General features: G+C 40.4%; 1 protein-coding gene across 1 annotated transcript in view; it reads left to right on the top strand.

The window, feature by feature from the left end:
• LOC123959318 (CUB and sushi domain-containing protein 1-like) overlaps positions 1-18018 on the top strand; it is a 364541-nt gene that overhangs the window by 210515 nt on the left and 136008 nt on the right. The window contains exons 14-18 of the mRNA XM_046033278.1: positions 4071-4253; positions 4944-5129; positions 11425-11565; positions 16416-16537; positions 16815-16887. Of these exons, the coding sequence (XP_045889234.1) occupies positions 4071-4253; positions 4944-5129; positions 11425-11565; positions 16416-16537; positions 16815-16887 (705 nt within the window). The remainder of the gene's footprint in view (positions 1-4070; positions 4254-4943; positions 5130-11424; positions 11566-16415; positions 16538-16814; positions 16888-18018) is intronic.

The raw sequence follows: 18018 nt of genomic DNA, 5'->3' as shown, positions 1-18018 counted from the left end.
GCGTTACCCTCCAAGCCATGTCGCACCACATCTACGCTCGTGGGGAAGGCGTACATGGCAGCGGGCCAGGCAGGTGCGAGCTTGCACACCATGGCGGTGCTTCAAGCCTACCAAGCCGACCTGCTACAGGAGATGGTTCAGAGGGGGGGTCCCTCTGAGGAAGATCTGGCGGAGCTTCGCAGAACCACGGAGCGTTAAGACGCAGGTCCCTCGCCGGTCTGGACCCAAGGCAGCTGAGGCTGCCAGGCCTGGGTCCCTTCCTTCTACGAGCTCCTACCGAGAGGAGAGGAAGCAGAGTGTCGCTTCTCGGGGGCCCCCCTGAGGAGCTGGGGCAGCGAGGCGGCGCTCTCAACCTCAGCCTTCTGAGAGATGCAATCTGAGGACTGTCATCCTGTCCCGATGGAGCTCAGGGAAGAGGTCCTGAAGACCGGGGTAGGGGAGTCTTTTTCCCCTCCCGCACCCCCCAAAACTCCCCCGGAGGCTGACCGAGGTCCCCTCCGCCGTGGCAACGGGTGATGTTATCCCGCCGTTTACACGTTCGGGACGCACCTGCCACCATCGAGTCCACGCCGTACTGCCTGCCCCGAGGGTCTGCAGTCAGGCCGCATTCAGACTCACTCACCGTGGATCTTCGGCGGCTCTCCCCTGCCGTTCTGGGGCTTCAGGGGTCCACCAGAAGATCACACGAGACACCGACCACCAGCCCCGAGGGGCTGGTTCCGTTGGCAGACTTTGCAGAGGCTTGGCGGAGCCTGACGAACATTTCTCCGTGGGTCCTGCACACTGCCATAGATGGGTTTCGACTACAGCTCAAAACCCGCCCTCCAAAATTCAGCGGGGTGGTTTGGACTGTGGTCCGCCCGGAACAAGGTCCGGTGTTGGGACAGGAAGTTCTTACTCTGCTGAGGAAAGGGGCCGTGGAACGTGTCTCCCCCCCAGACAGAGACGCCGGTTCTACAGCCGGTACTTCATAGTCCCCAAGAATGATGGAGGGCTGCGCCCTATTTTGGATCGGCGGGTTCTAAACCGGTCTCTGAGGAGATTCAGGTTCAAGATGCTCACCATCCCCGCCATCGTGACGCACATCCAGTCCGAGGATTGGTTCGTCACGATAGATCTAAAGGACGCCTATTTCCACGTCTCCATCCGTCCTTCTCACAGGAAGTTCCTGAGGTTCGCCTTCAGGGGTGTGGCTTACCAGTATCAGGTTCTTCCATCCGTCCACACGGATCCTCCATGGTGCCCGGAGGATGAGACCTGCGACTCGGTCCAAGGTTCCCACTCGGGATCTGGCGGTGGTTCTTGGGGCGTTGGCTGAGGCCCCCTTCGAACCCCTGAAGTCAGCTGAGGCTAAGCACTTGACCCTCAAGATGGCCTTTCTCCTTGCTATCACCTCTCTGAGGAGGGTGGGGGATCTGCCTTCTTGTGCGGCAGGGTCCACAGTGCTGTAGGCATTTCATCCTCCCCCTCATGTGACAGCGGAGGACGGGAGACTTCATCTGCTCTGCCCTGTCAGAGCACTGAGTATTTACACTCTGAGGTCCTCCCGTTGGAGGAAGGCTGACCAACTGCTAGTGTATTTTGGGTCCCCCAGGGCTGGGCTCCCTGCACCCAAACATACTATTAGCAACTGGATTGTTCAGACTATTTCCCTAGCCTATCAGGTGCACGGTTTGCCTTCACCTGTGGCTGTGAGGGCTCATTCTACCAGAGGCATGGCGGCCGCACACATTCATTCGGTTTACAGTCTTGACCTTCCATCGGCACCTGGTGCGCTCTCCTCTTAGTCGTGCCACTTTATTGCACACCGGGGCAGGCGGGGTTTTCGGCACGGTTTAGTGGGTATCTCGTTCCCATAGTGTCGTAACCGACGCAGTTTGAGTTCCCTCGAAGGGGAACGTCTCGGGTTACGTATGTAACCCTGGTTCCCCGAGAAGGGGAACGAGACACTGCGCCGGCCCGCCGCACCTCTCTCCCCGCCTGAAGTGCCTGCTTCATAGTTTAAGCTAATGATGAGTGTGTACAGGTGTGCTTTATACTCCTCCGGTTATTCCGTCACACCTTACGGTTCTAGCAACAAACCAATAGGATTGGAGTGATTTCATTCACGTTCAGACCTGCTACGCCTAGAGGCGTTCCCATAGTGTCGTAACCGACGCAGTGTCTCGTTCCCCTTCTCGGGGAACCAGGGTTACATACGTTACGTATAGGAAACTATATTCCTTTGCCTAAAGGGGACACGTGGTGTGGAGCCAATGTGGTCTTCTCCAGTTTCCTGCCTTAAGTAATTCACATACTCTCAACATCACTATTGTAAATCAATCCTGATCCAAACATGAAAACAACAGTGATTATGAGAACATTCAAGGAAAACCCAGTTCAACCAACAGCTATTTCTGCTGTCGTATACATTTTAACACTATAATTATTAACAGTTATGTTCTACATGACATAGCCTAGTATAATAGTTACAACATTGCACAGATTCCTAATGTCGATCACAAAGACTTCTGTCCATTGGTAAGTAGTTGGCAATGTAGTTACATGGTAAAAAAGAGGTTAATTGTGTTAAAAAATAAAAATAAAAGTTGATTATCCTTATTTCAGACCTGTCTCAAAAGAAGTAATAGTTTATTTAAGGATGTCCGTTTATCTCTTATTATCGCAACTTATCTCAAACCACATGTTGGGTGAGAGGAAAGTGTGTGTGTGTGTGTGTGTGTGTGTGTGGGTGGGTGGGTGTTCAGTCTTTTCTCATTACTCAAACAATCAAAGGGAAGGTATATGGTTCTTCACATCCTTGCCATGAATTCATTATGTTGACGACACACATCTTCTCAGGGGTGACAAGTTTTTGTCTTGTCTGGCGAGTCTCCAAATTTACATCTTTACTATCAGAGAAAGGAGATGTTAGTGTGCAGACCTGCAGACTCTCAGGAGAGGTTTATTCAACCCCCCAATGGAATTCTACAGAGTCATAAATGCTGCAGTGTCTGTTAATGTGTGAGACTTAATTGTGCTCACCACAGCGTGTATGGGAAGCATCGTATTTTATACAGTGTCACAAACATCAGTGTTGCATCATCTTTAATTTTTACCACCTGCTGGTTTCTTAACAAGAGTATGCATGGATCAGTGTGTGTGTGTTTGTGCCACTCCACTTATTGTTTTGCCTTTTACAATTAACGCTGAATTAAAGTACAATTACTCTGATCTGATTAGCTGTGAGAAGGGAAACAATAACATTTATTTCTTCTATGTTGTATTTCATTTCTTAATGCAGCACTGTAAAATAATAGATACTAAATCTTTTTTTTTTGCTTCTCCACACAGTCATATTAACATTGCTGCCAGTCCTCCCTTTAAGGCTTGACAGTTCTTGCCACATGCCAACCTGTTGACAGCCAGTAGTAGTGATACTGCTGCCAGCTGTCATCCAGAGAAAGTAGCATGAATTATAAGTATGGCTCCTCTCCTATTGGGTCACCTTTGGCCCCACCTGAGTGGACAGTCCAGCGAGACAGAAGCCTTTCTCTTCAGACAGCATGAGAAATGTCCGTTTGCAGGTCGCAGATTCATTCAAAGATACACCCAGACAATGATACGCCTCAATAATCTTAACCCTAACCATAACTGTCTCTACACAGAGTATGTCTTTGAGCGGTGTCCACAAGTTGCAGATAGCTCTTCTTGGGACTGGGCAACGTGTGATCAGTGCTTGCGCAATTAAGAGTAACATGAATGTTTCATCCCTGCATCAATATCAGGGCAAAACATCTGTTTGTCAAGTGCTTTTATTTAACATTTTTCCTCATGGTCCAAATAAGTTGCTCTTGAGAATGTTTGAAAAGGGTTGTAAAAAGTCATAGTATAGTGACAAACTAGAAAGAACATAGCTACATTACCGTAAACACCAGGTAGGAAAATTTTCAGATTTGACTCACTGACTATCTAAAAATCAATGTATGCAGATTTTTGTCATTTAACCCCACATCCGAATGTCACCATGTCACATTTTGACATTAATTATCAGCATAAAAACATGGCTGTCTTTGTGTTATGTGCTCCAGAGATCGAACGAGGAGGCTGTGGTGATCCCGGAGTGCCGGCATTTGGGCGCCGTAGCGGTGATCGCTTTCAGCATGGTGATGTGTTGACGTTCTTTTGCCAGTCAGCCTTTGAACTGGTGGGAGAGAGGACTATCACATGCCAGCACAACAACCAGTGGTCTGGCAATAAACCCAGTTGTGTCTGTAAGTACACATATTTTAAAAAAATATTTGTGTTGACTATGTTACTGCGTTTAGAGCCGGGTCAGGGGGGTAATATTCTGAGAAAAAACTCAGGATTTTGTTTTTTTTGTTTCATATATTCTTCGTTGTACACCACTGTTGTGTGTGTTATACATTTATGAGAAAAAAACAGATATTCTCTGAGATTAATCACAATTTCTCAGATGTTGAGATGATTGAAGGCTCAGTACTCCATTAAATGCTGGATATGCAGATGTTGATAAGAGTCTTCCTTCTCTTCGAAGATCAAAATCAAAATTGGGGAAGAATTGCGGACATTGATATTATAATTGACTAAGATGTTACTCAAATGGCTTTGTTGCAGTCCCAGTCGTATATATCTGCCTGTCTGAAAGCTCCACCTCTCCTCTTATGTCTGCACTGAGCTCTTGTGGAAAACACACATTTTTCCACAACTTTATTGACTTTAATCTCGGGAATTCTGAGTTATTTTTTTATACCTACAATGGCCCTAATACGGCGTCATAATTAATTGTTTTTCTGTATGTATCTTCCATTTTTTTTTCTTTAGTACCTTGTGCTGAATCTATGTATCTGTCTTTGCCTCTCTGTTTGAATTCTTGCCGAATAATCCAACACCTTAACCTCTTTCCTTCCCGCCTTTATTCCTTTGTTACTTTCTGTTTGTAGTCTCATGTTTCTTCAACTTCACGGCTCCATCTGGGACTATATTGTCCCCGAACTACCCAGAGGAGTATGGAAACAACCTGAACTGTGTGTGGTTGATTATCTCTGAACCTGGGAGCCGCATTCATCTCCTATTCTCTGACTTTGACCTGGAGCCACAGTTTGACTGGTTGGTGGTCAAAGATGAAGGTAATTCTATTATAATATTTCACCATGTTTTTAAAAAACGTCTTCCTAAATTAAGACCTCAGGGTATGGTTAAGCAAGTTATGTATTGGTTATATATGAATGGGCATGTGTATACAACTGAAAAAGTAAATTAATTTGGTGGAGCAACTCTGCCTCAACATGTAATTTTAATCTGTATCCAGTAGGTAAAGCGAATTTCAAATTGGATTAGGTTGTTAAATGCCTGGCTGCCAAACTCGATGGATGGATGGATGGATGGATGCATAGTTGTAATCTTTTATATTGTTTTTGCATTTTTCTACTACAAACAGAACGCAGGGCAATTAGATGTCTGTTCCCCATTGTAATACAGGTTATTGATTTAAACTGAATTGAGTAAAGCCCTAGTTTGAGTAGTTGGTCATTAAAGATGACGTGTTTAATTCAGGGTCTGTAAACCTGTCCCTCTGCAGGAATGTTTTTTGTAGCAGCATTTAGAAAATTGCCAGGCAATTAGTGCTTTTGCACTGGGCAAACTGAAATTAAATTTGTTGCTTCAAAGTCTTAAAGTTTTTTCTGCTTGGTAATAATTTTGGCATGATTTGGTATGGTTAAAAATGTGTCCTGTAACTGACATGCCCTCTTGAAATTAATTATGATATTGAAATATTAATGATAATTACTGTCTAAATGACAAGGTTAGGGTTGAAACCGCAAGTGCTGTTTAGTGATGTGAGAAATGTTGCTTCAAAAATCAGGTGGACTTCTAAATCAAGTTTTAAAAAGTCAAACATAAGTCAAAAATAAGACAAGTGAAAGCCACAAGTGTATAAAGTTTATACAGCACAATATTTTATAAATGTGACAAAAGTTGCTTTCATGGCAAGCAACCAGAACAACCATGAACAGATGTTGGTTCATAAATAACATGTAACGGATCGATACTCACTTATATGGCACCCGTTAAATGGTTCGTAATTGGTCTTTAGAAAGTAAACTACTATATGAGACTGCCTTTAATACTCTTACGCTTTTCAGAATCACACAGAATATATTTATGAATCAGTTTGAACTTAAAGGCTGCACCACCATTCTCAATTGGCTCTTAGATGAGAAAATTGGTTTAAAACTAACACAACTCAGCATTGCTCAGTAACTTTAATGTAAAGCACTGATAACAAAGTGAAAACATATATTGGGGAGTTATTTGAAGTGGTTGTAATAACCAGATTACTTCTCAGGTTTTGCTCATCACTTATTCATCGCTGAAAATATATCAGCATCAATGATTGATTTGCATTGTCTAATATCCTGTCCTTATGTCAGACATTAAATATTGGGATCCTTATGATCCACAATTTTGCATTTTTGCAGCCAGTGTGGTGACTCACAGTCCGCTATTGTGCCTTTAAAAATTGCATATACAAACAAAATAATTAGATGCTTTGGCCCAGGAAGAAAATAAGTCTGCACCCCAAGTTAAAAGTTTCTCTGGATCAGAGAAACCCAAGGGCGTTTCTGTTCACCAAGGAGTTTATGTGACTTTGACACTCATAACTTTCTTTTCTTTTTTAATCCCGGATAATTAACAGTAGCATGAAATCCACCCTAAAAAATCGAATAAAGCTTCAAGGTACCCCTTTGAACAGTGTGTAAATGGTTAATCGTAATCAAACAGCCATTGTTGGCATCTAAAATAAGAGAACTTTGTGATAGACTGTAACAAAAGGCTTCTCTCTAAATCTCTCCCCTTAGATAAGACAACGTAGGACCTTGTCACTCTTTCAGCTATTGTCACGTTGATTTTCTTTCCACTCCTGGTCTCTTGCCCATCAATGCAATAATGAATAAGTGAAAGAGCTTGTGGGTTGCTGAAGAACCAAGAGACTGGCATTTCCCAACTCAGTCGCTGTGTAACTTAAATGAGTCTAAGTGCATGGGATCCAAAACTCCAAGTCAACGAGGAAATGAAAAAAAAAATTATGGGAGAGTTGGCGAAGAATCCCTATTTCATAAACAGTGTGTTTTATTAGTGTGTGTGTGTGTGTGTGTGTGTGTGTTCTCATAGCTTTATTTCTTTCCCTTGCAGAAAAGGTTGTCAACACGTTGCTTTTAATTGTACCTTTTGTAGTTAGATTCATAAGATGGTTTGTATATTACTTTCAATAGAGAGTATACACAACAATGTAATCTAAAACACACCGCAGTGCATCATGCTGATTAATTTCTGTTATGTTTAAACAATTGTGTGGTTTTTTTTTTAAAGCTCAAGAATGATGAGGAACAGTGTCAAAACCATGATATACAGCCAATCAATGGCTTCAACTATTTCAGGATTTGTTAATGATTCTGGTGTATCTTATCTGATATTTTAAACGCCCTTAAAATAACTAATAAACAACTAATACAGTCTAATTACTGTTTGGGTTAAGGTTTCCTCAATAACTGTAATCATAGTATGAACTGGCTCAATACAATATCATGCAATGAATACAATGAATGCTGAATACTGAATACAAGGACCAGAAAAAGTCAGATCTTGGCTCTGCAGAAGAATAAAGCCTCTCTTTGGGATTGCGTATGACGCACCACATGAGCAAGTGTATGCAACACATCTATGTATACATTTGCTCTGTATGTGAATAGATTACCAAGACTGGAATTAAAGATTATTACTTGTCAGACTTTGAAAAAAGCATCATTGTAAATACCAGAGGGCTTTAGATTCACCAATACTACGGAGTTGCTTGAATCTTTGAGAGTAGCTTTCTTAAAGGTAATCAATACAACAGACCAGCACACAAGACACCACATCAAACCACTTGCTATCTGGGTAGATAACCCTTAGTGGATGAATGCAGGAAATGCCTAATAGCAAAAGGCCACAAGGAATAATCAACTTTTCCTACCCATGCAAAACTGCAGGTGTTTTCTGATTAATCACAGTCCCTGCTGCAACACCAATCTGCTAGACTCCTGGTGGGTCGTCAACAACAACAAGCATTGTGTTTCTTCTGGCAGTGAACTGAAGTTGTGCATGCCAATAGCTTATCAGCATCATTTGACATTTATAATCTCCCATCACACACACAAATACATTTCCAATCACATTCAATCAAGACAAAAAGGTGGTCTTTATAATCTCACTTATACATGATCATTATTCCGCTGCCGCTGCTGGTGGTTAATCTGTTTATTTCTACCTGCTGCAAACTGCTGTTACTGGCTGTGGCGATTGATTTCTCCATCAACTAGCTCAGCCTCCTCCGGTTCAAGTGGCTTAATACCATAGGGAATGGCATTTCTTTCCTTGTGCATTATGTATGTTCCATATCTCACTGATATCGGCCTGCTGGATTCTGTTCTGTGTAGCCCTTTAGGGTTTTATTGCACTCCCCCACTGAATCCGTTGCTGCCTGTTGGATGATTGGGGAGCACCCTCAAGAGCAGAGTGTATTCTGCCAAACAAAAGTATATAACCATTTGTTGCAGTAAATGGTCCTATGCTGTGACACAAATGTCTCAGACAGAAATGAGGTGATGCATGGTTACAGCTGTACAGGCCAGTGGGGGAGGTGTAATGGTTTCGGGGCCATTCAATTGGAATACAGTGGGTTTTTTAATGGCTATAGAGCAATGCCTTTATACCAGTGCACCCCTTAACATAGCATCTAGGCTCAGCCATTCATTTCATTCATGTACCCCCAAGGGGATGATGGGTATTTTGAGCAAGATAATGGCCCCTGCCGTGGTGACGGAATTGTCCAGGTATGCATGGTGCAAGACACATTCAGGTGAAATAACGTTAATGACCTGGACACCACAATCCCCTGATAGAAGTCTCTTTAGGATTCACTCAGATGCAGCTTCTGTAGAAAAGAGCATCTACGTATCAACCTTTAGCAGTTCTATGAAGCACTGATGTCTGTCTGGTTTGCATTCAATACCGAGAACATGGCAGGTCCCTTGCTGAGTCACTGCCATACGGACATGTGGAAGCTGTTATTAGAGCTAGATATCAGTAGGATAGTCATATTAGATTTCTGTTTAAATAGTCTTGATTCAATGTAAGTTTTATCCAAAATTAATGAGATGGGTTATGAATCAATCATGTATTTATGTACAGCTACATTTATACATATTCTGCATTTTCTTCTTACAGTATTATTTATTAGTGCTTATGCTTTTTTGAGATTACAATCAACATGAAAAAATCACTGGACACACTGTAACACATTAAAAAATTCCAAATCTCCAAAATGCCTTTTTCAAGGAACTATTAAAAATAAGATTGTTTTATATGAATTTTAACATCATCTCACTAGTTTCAGAAAGATATCTAAGCTCGTAGAGAAGCAAGTTATCCTTCAATGGCCTAAAGGAAAAACATCACCAAAAACTGAGTTTTCAACAACATAGACCATTTAATGTAACTCACTGCTGTCATTATAAATGTAAAAAACAGTGTAATGAAATAATCAAACTGGGCCACCTGGGTCTGCTACACTATCTTAATACAACATACAGTGTCAGTAATTTGTCACTCTGAAAGCAGGGGTGGACTGCTAATCTGGCATACTGGGCAAAAGCCTGGTGGGCCGACGCACCTATTGGGCTGGTAAAACGTGAATTATTTATTGATATAACTGTTGAAAAATGGGCCAACATACTGGCCCAGCGAGCACAGACAGCGTCCCATTGGTTCATTTTCTATACTGACACTCGGCTGGCCCAATCACATCTAATAGTTTGCAACAACAAATGTTAACAAATGGAAATGCTTTGAGAAGGTTTATTTGCACAATAAGAAAACATACACTGCTATGTAAAGATAGAAAAAACAGATTTGCCTTGTCCAAAAAAAGTAACTTAAGCTAAAAAACCAGCTACTGATTATTTTCTATTATATTCTATGATTTATATTTTCTGATGTGTAACTGACCAACCTGAATTTTGTTTACCTTTATATAAATACAGGCATTTCCACCATAAATTGGTGCAGAAAATGTCTATAAATGCAGGAAATTAAGTGTTTAATGCTCAAAATCGTCTGGGAGAGGACCCACAGACCCACTATCGTATATTTTATTGTTATGGAGGAGAATGTATTGTTGTGGTGAATTTTCTTCTAAATACTGTTAGAGTATCTTCCTGTCTTTTTATTGTGCATCGTCACGTCTAATAATACCCTTAATCCGAGCCCTTAAATGTCCTCACGACTTTTCAACACAAAGTAACACCATGTGTGTGCCATATGCCATAATGACAATGATGATGATAACTCCAATTAAGGTAAATAATAATAATATAATCATAACATCATAAAGTGAGACTGTCACCTACTGCTGGGGATCACTCACTGCCAAACAGCGCAGCATAAGCTATTTGACATTGTTTATGTAGAACAGTTCCTTAATGCAGTTTCAACTTCGGCTAACTGTCCTAATGGCTGTCATTATTTTGTCAGCAACGCGTTGGCTAATCCCACGCTGCTGTGAAAATTACCTGTACTTGACTATGAGTTGTGTACTCCATGCCACCTTTGATCACTAAGGACTCAATAATTGAGTGCGAATGAGTACACTTTCCACGGCACTTACTACTCAGCTTTACAGTGGTTTAGGGGAATATTATAGTATATTTAAGAGGACGTAATGAGGGTATTGGTATTGGTGAGGAGTGTCCGACCAATTGTTGTCAAAAATGCCAGGGCCGAATTTTTGCCCCAGTCTAGCCCTGTCTGAAAATAATCATTCTTCACCATGAATAGTTTTCATACTTAAGCATATTTTGCTGCTAATACTTGTTTACGTTTCTTAAATAAAATATTTTATTCAGGACTTGTCCATTTTGTTACTGACAGTATTAGGGAACTGAATGAAAGGAATTGAATGGATTCTTTGCACTCCATTAAATTCTTTAATCCAAAATGACTGGCAGACAGCAGGTGATGGGCTAATAGTTACAGCCATTGTGCTACCAACAACCCTTTTCTCTGGTGACTCCCAGAGAAGAGTATTTAATACAGTAGAAGATGTACATTGGCTGCATTTGAATGCAAAATAACATCAAAGCAACACATTAGAATTTGTTAAGTTTAATAAGAGTGAAAAACTACTGAATCATCTCAAAGTTCTTTTTTCCCTTGCCTTAATAACAGTTAATGCGTCTCTTGAGGTGTCTTTGGGTATTTAGTTTTTTTCCTTTACAGGAGTCCTTCCAAGTCTGTCCTTGGCCTAATGTTATACAGACAGAATTAGATAAGCACCATTAAAATGTGTCTCTAAAAGATTGTTTCAACTCTGTTCTATTTTAGGCCTGTCTGAGCCAACAACATTTGGGACGTTCTCAGGAAAAGATGTTCCATCACAGATCGCCTCAAACGGACACATCATCAGACTGGAATTTCAGTCTGATCATTCTAATACTGGAAAAGGCTTCAATATCAGTTATACCAGTATGTGCTACCTACCTACCTACCTACCTACCCTCCTACCTATTTCTTTCTCTGTTTGTCTGTGTGCCAAAAACGATTGCCCCTGATTAAGTATTTGCTATTTTATTTTCATCATAACCATTACATTTCAATGTAAGTGATTTAAGTTGCAGGTTTTAGTAGCTGCTCCTTCTGCATTCAGTGCATTTTATATTCCTTTTTGAATGTTTGTATTTGACTTAACTACTGGCTTTGTCTATAATATAGTATATCTATCTATCTATCTATCTATAGTATCTCACAAAAGTGAGTACACCCCTCACATTATTGTAATTATTGGATTATATCTTTTCATGAGACAACACTGAAGAAACTTTGCTACAATGTAAAGTAGTGAGTGCACAGCTTGTATAACTTGTATGCTGTCCACTCAAAATAACACATCACACAGCCATTAATGTCTAAACCGCTTGCAACAAAAGTGAGTATACCCTTAAGTGAAAATGTCCAAATTGGGCCCAACTAGCCTTCCTGGTGTCATGTGACTTGTTAGTGTTACAAGGTCTCAGGTGTGAATGGGGAGCAAGTGTGTTAAATTTGGTGTTATCGCTCTCACACTCCCTCATACTGGTCACTGGAAGTTCAACATGGCACCTCATGGCAAAGAACTCTCTCTCTGGCAAAGAATTGTTGCTCTACATAATGATGGCCTAGGCTATAAGAAAATTGCCAAGACCCTGAAACTGAGCAGCAGCACGGTAGCCAAGACCATACAGCGGTTCAACAGGACAGGTTCCACTCTGAACAGGCCTCGCCATGGTCGACCAAAGAAGTTGAGTGCACGTGCTCAGCATCATATCCAGTGGTTGTCTTTGGGAAATAGACTATGAATGCTGCCAGAATTGCTGCAGAGGTTAAAGGAGTGGGGGGGGGGGTCACCCTTTCAGTGCTCAGACCATGCGCCGCACACTGCATCAAATTAGTCTGCACAGCTGTCATCCCAGAAGGAAGCCTCTTCTAAAGATGATGCACAAGAAAGCGCGCAAACAGTTTGCTGAAGACAAGCAGACTAAGGACATGGATTACTGGAACCATGTCCTGTGGTCTGATGAAAGCAAGATAAACTTAGTAGGTTCAGATGGTGTCAAGCGTGTGTGGCGGCAACCAGGTATGGAGTACAAAGACAAGTGTGTCTTGCCTACAGTCAAGCATGGCAGTGGGAGTGTGATGGACTGGGGCTACATGAGTGCTGCTGCCACTGGGGAGCTACAGTTCATTGAGAGAACCATAAATGCCAACATGTACTGTGACATACTGAAGCAGAGCATGATCCCCTCCCTTCGGAGACTGGGCCGCAGGGCAGTATTCCAACATGATAACAACCCAAAACACACCTCCAAGATGACCACTGCCTTGCTAAAGAAGCTGAGGGTAAAGGTGATGGACTAGCCAAGCATGTCTTCAGACCTAAACCCTATTGAGGATCTGTGGGGCATCCTCAAACAGAAGGAGGAGCGCAAGGTCTCTAGCATCCACCAGCTCTGTGATGTCATCATGGAGGAGTGGAAGAGGACACCAGTGGCAACCTGTGAAGCTCTGGTGAACTCCATGCATGGGTTAAGGCAGTGCTGGAAAATAATGATGGCCACACAAAATATTTTGGGTCCAATTTGGACATTTTCAATTAAGGGTGTATTCACTTTTGTTGGCAGCGGTTTAGATATTAATGGCTGTGTGATGTGTTATTTTGAGGGGACAGCAAATTTACACTGTTATACAAGCTGTTTGTTCACTACTTTACATTGTAGCAAAGTGTCATTTCTTCAGTGTTGTCACATAGCTATATATGTATGAATGTATATCTATATATATATATCTATATACATCTATATATAGATATATAGATAGATATGTATCAACTGAGTCAACTAAATAGTTATTTGTGATGTGGTGTGGCCATTTGTGTGCCAGTGCTGTTGTGTCTAGGTGTATTTTCCTTATTCCTGCAGTTATCCAGTCAACCGTCAGCATGATATCACTTTCAGATATTCGCAGAACAGCTACAATGAAGTTTTGATTGCAGAAAATTGTTAAACAGTTTTACAATGACAGCAGTAAACATGGGCAGCAGCTTTTTTAGGTAATTTCCTCAGAATGGAAGAGAAATTGCTTCTTGCAAGATACAGCTGGTGTATGATCATGTAGGGAGATGAACAGAAGAGTCAGTTGACTATAATCACCTGTGCATGTAACCAGCAATTCAAAGCAATAAGTGAATGCCCCTTTCTTAAGCATTGCTATGAGGCATTTTGGCAAATCGAGAGAATCACTATAGGTAGTGAGGTATAAGTACAGAAGTGCTGGCAGCACTTTATAGTAAAATAAAATAGGCTATAACTCTCGCTGATATCTTGCGCAAGATGAGTATTCAGGAGTGAGTTTTCTGTTTGAATACGACATGAGAACCCCACTGTAGATTCTACATCAGTCATCTAAGTATAGTTGTTATCTGAATGTACAACAGAAAACACATACAAACTCTTTTTTTCATTCATCTGTCTAGTGAAGCTAATTAGGCAACTAAATTTCCAAATATAAGGAGTTTATTTGAAAGGGTTTCAGGCACTGCCTTAAAGGATCTGCGTAGCTACTATCTCTGGATATAATATCTATTAAAGACCATTCAAACACAAATATTAAAAACAGAAATACAGTAACTGGCTCAGGTGAAAATGTATTTTCATCACTAACTAACCAGAACTGAAAAATAATGCTAACATTCCCTTCATCTGTGGTGAGTTAGACTGCTTCTACCTGGTTAAGTTTGTCCCATTGTCAACTCTGAACCTGTCTACTGCTGCCTGTGTATTTATCTGCTCTGAGCTGAACTAGTTCTGCATGACTGATTCTGATTAATTCTCTGTGATTTCCATGCGGTTTTGCACCATTTCACACACTGCCTCCCAAATGACCTTGCCTCCGACTCTTCCTTGGAAGGTGCCTTTTGACAAATGAAAATACTAAATGATTTTTTTGGCCTCTCCTATACCACAACATATAAAAAGTCCAATCTCTAATCCTAACGCAAACATTTTTTCCCACCCTAATCCTAACACAAATGAATGGCTTGATGCACCATTGGAAGCAATAATATGCCATGTGTCCTTTTTCACTTATAAATATTTCCAAAGGAAATGTACAAATACAGAAATCCTCTTGTGTTTCTCTTTCCCTGGATATATTATGCAATATGTTTATTGTCAACATTCTTAAAAACACACTGTAGATAAATAATCATATTCTTAAAGAAAGACAAATGTTTAACTACAGACATATAGTTTTTGACAGTGAAATGCTTTGAGAATGTAATTTGAATGTCTGATCACATAAATTCTACATTGGGACTTAAGAAAGAGTAATTTTCAGTAATTTGGTCTATTAACATTTTAATGCATATATGAATATCAATGGCTGTTACTTTGTATATATCAGTATTTATTTATATGAATAATGTTAGAAACAGAAGAAATAGGAACTTTGACATACCAGACTGCAGTTATGCACAACGAGTAGTGCATTGGGAACCAAAGACTTATTTTCTTTACACCACTATGAAATTTAACCAATACAGTTATACGATCTGCTCCAAAATGTCACACTGTTCACGATGAACTGCGATTGCTACAGCACAGTGCGTTGCTGACCTCGCTGCATGTGACGATAGCTGCAAAATTACACCAAACTCATTTGGTCTATGGTGAGCAACCAAGATACAAGAAAAAATGTTATACTCACTGCACCCCCTCAAAAAGGCACATGTTGCCAGTACAAAGCTACACCTGGCTGTCACTTTGAATCACCCTTTGACTTTCATTATATTGTTGTTAAAGTTAGAGGTCATCTATCTCCTTGTTTCTCTTTGTTTATCTCCCAATCCTATTCTTCTGCATTTTCTTCTCTTATTTTCTTAAATCCATCATGTTGATCTCCATCTTTCACTCTGACTCTGGCTACTTCACAGTTGTTTAACTTTCTTATCACGCGGTACCATGTTTCACATTTCCTTTATCCTAAACACTCATGGCACACTCTCTCTCATCCCTCATCTGAGTTTATACATACTGTGTAATTTTATTTTTACTTTGTGTATTGTCATTTTGTGTGTTTTCTCAGATGTATGTACTCCTTTCCACCACTTCTCATTATATCAGGAGTGTCAATGAATGTGCTGGTTATTTTCTATGCATGCCTTTGGCCTTTATATGCAGTATATGTGGCTCTACATATATATTTGAACACAAGCACATGTATGCCATCTGCCGGTATATGTATAATATGTATAATATCTATGCTTATTCGTTGGGTTTGTGTACTTGCCCTTTCCTCTCTTGCACAGATTATTTCTCTATCCTTCTTTTTCTCTTTCTGCTCTCATTTCCTCTCCATCAGTAACTAATCAACGTGAGACATGTCCAATCACTGGTTGTGTGCTCTGGGTAGGATCAGGTTAATCTCTAGAATGGGGATAATATAAGCTAAACATGACAGGGTTGAATCCATGTGAAGATAATTCCATTCCCATAATTTCATATCAGTGGAGATGTCACATCCGCTGACAGTGGTGCAATAGATTTCAAACTTTTTTATTTTCTGTTAGGGCCATTTTTCCTTTCAAATTTCAGATTTTGAAACAAATTGAAAAATAATTGATCAAATTAGGAAATGTATTCTTAACCACTCTAACAATTAAATTTTTTTTTCTCTCTGCTCATTCAGTTCCAAAGTAATTTGTCTATGTTTCATACAGCTTATTTGTTTATATGTATATTGGCTCCTATTTTAACTTTACTTTCATTGTTGTCTCTCTGTAGCATTTGGTCAGAATGAATGTCATGATCCAGGTGTTCCTGTCAATGGTCAAAGGTATGGTGACCAGTTTCAGCTGGGCAGCTCTGTGGCTTTTCGTTGCGATCAAGGATTCATTAGGACACAGGTAAAAATCAGATATCTGTCTGAATCTACTATAATATGGTATTATTCACACAAGTTAAATACAGATATGTTTTAGCAGTACTGGCATTATTAGCATGCATGTTGATATTAGATATAGTAGTAGGAGTAGCAGGTGTACTAGCTCAATAGTAAAATGCTACTAAATATATGATTATATGTAATTATCCTAATTTCTTATTTATGTTGCTCTTTTCAGTTTCATCTTACCTTAACATATTAACATACCTTAATACAGTACACTGATATCATATTACCAGGGATCTGATCAGGTGACTTGCATCATCCAGGATGGAAATGTTGTTTGGTCTGCGGCTGTACCTCGCTGTGAAGGTAAACACACATACACACTGTTTACTGTATGTATGAGCAATGAGTAATCACTGGGAATGCTCCCTTGCTTGAATATAAGGTGACAAAACATTCAACTATTTGCTTATACACCTTAGAAATTTTAAACTTCCTCTTCTAATTGCTTTAGCGTCCAGCCTCCCCACACTTATTCACCCTGTTTGCATGTGTCTGTCTCTCTCAACAATAATCTTAAATGAGATTGGCACAAGTTCTGCTGAAACTCATTCAGGCAGACACATTCATTAAATGCAGACTCTTATTTACAGATCTGCATCCATAGTGTTCAGATAATCTAATATGTGGAAGTAATAAGAAAAGGACAGTAAATGTAGTGTTATTTCAACACTTTCCGAAGGCAAATGGCAACCACTTTTTGTATATATATTTTTTGTATCCCCTCCATCTTGATTGTGTCTAAATAACCTTATCATATGTTGCCTGTTGTTAATAAATGGGATGGAGGAGACAATCAAATGGAAAAGGATTGACACCTTATTAAATATGGAGTATGGACAGGGAAGGATAATTAGGTTTTATTTCTAGAAGGACCTTTTCTCGTGCATCCCGTCCATGAGTACCACCGCTTCAGCATGCAGGGTAAAAAAAAAAAATAATTGAGAGAAGTGATATGCTTCAGCTTGCTGAAAATCTGGAGTTACGAGAGCAATCAAAGGGCGAAAGTATCAGCTGCTTGAGAACAGAAGAATTGGTAAGAGTGTGAAAGATAATCCATTGCAAATTATATATTAAAGAAAGAGCAACGCATAATACACAGATCTTGACTTCTCATGCTCATACTGGGTGAATATCAAAGCTTATATAAAGGTATAAAGCATTTTTTTATTGATATGGAATCTAAACTCAACTAAAGCGAATTCTTGCATTTTAATGTGCCATAATTGTGAGCATAAGTGTTGGCTATAAATAATTTCTTGATGTGCCAGCTTTCCCGCCTGCAGCCTTCTGAGTTGCAGGCAAAGGAGGAGCCATTTTTTGGCATCATTCGACACATAAATATACTTGATTTCCCCTATAAACGATCGAGCTATAATTATTTTACCCTTTTTCAAACATGAGCAACTCAAATCTGTTTACTGTAGCACAAGATTG

Source organism: Micropterus dolomieu, linkage group LG20 (assembly GCF_021292245.1).
Source record: "Micropterus dolomieu isolate WLL.071019.BEF.003 ecotype Adirondacks linkage group LG20, ASM2129224v1, whole genome shotgun sequence".
Lineage (NCBI taxonomy): Eukaryota > Metazoa > Chordata > Actinopteri > Centrarchiformes > Centrarchidae > Micropterus > Micropterus dolomieu.
Note: the sequence above shows the minus strand (reverse complement) of the source record. Positions and strands in the feature narration are given on the sequence as shown.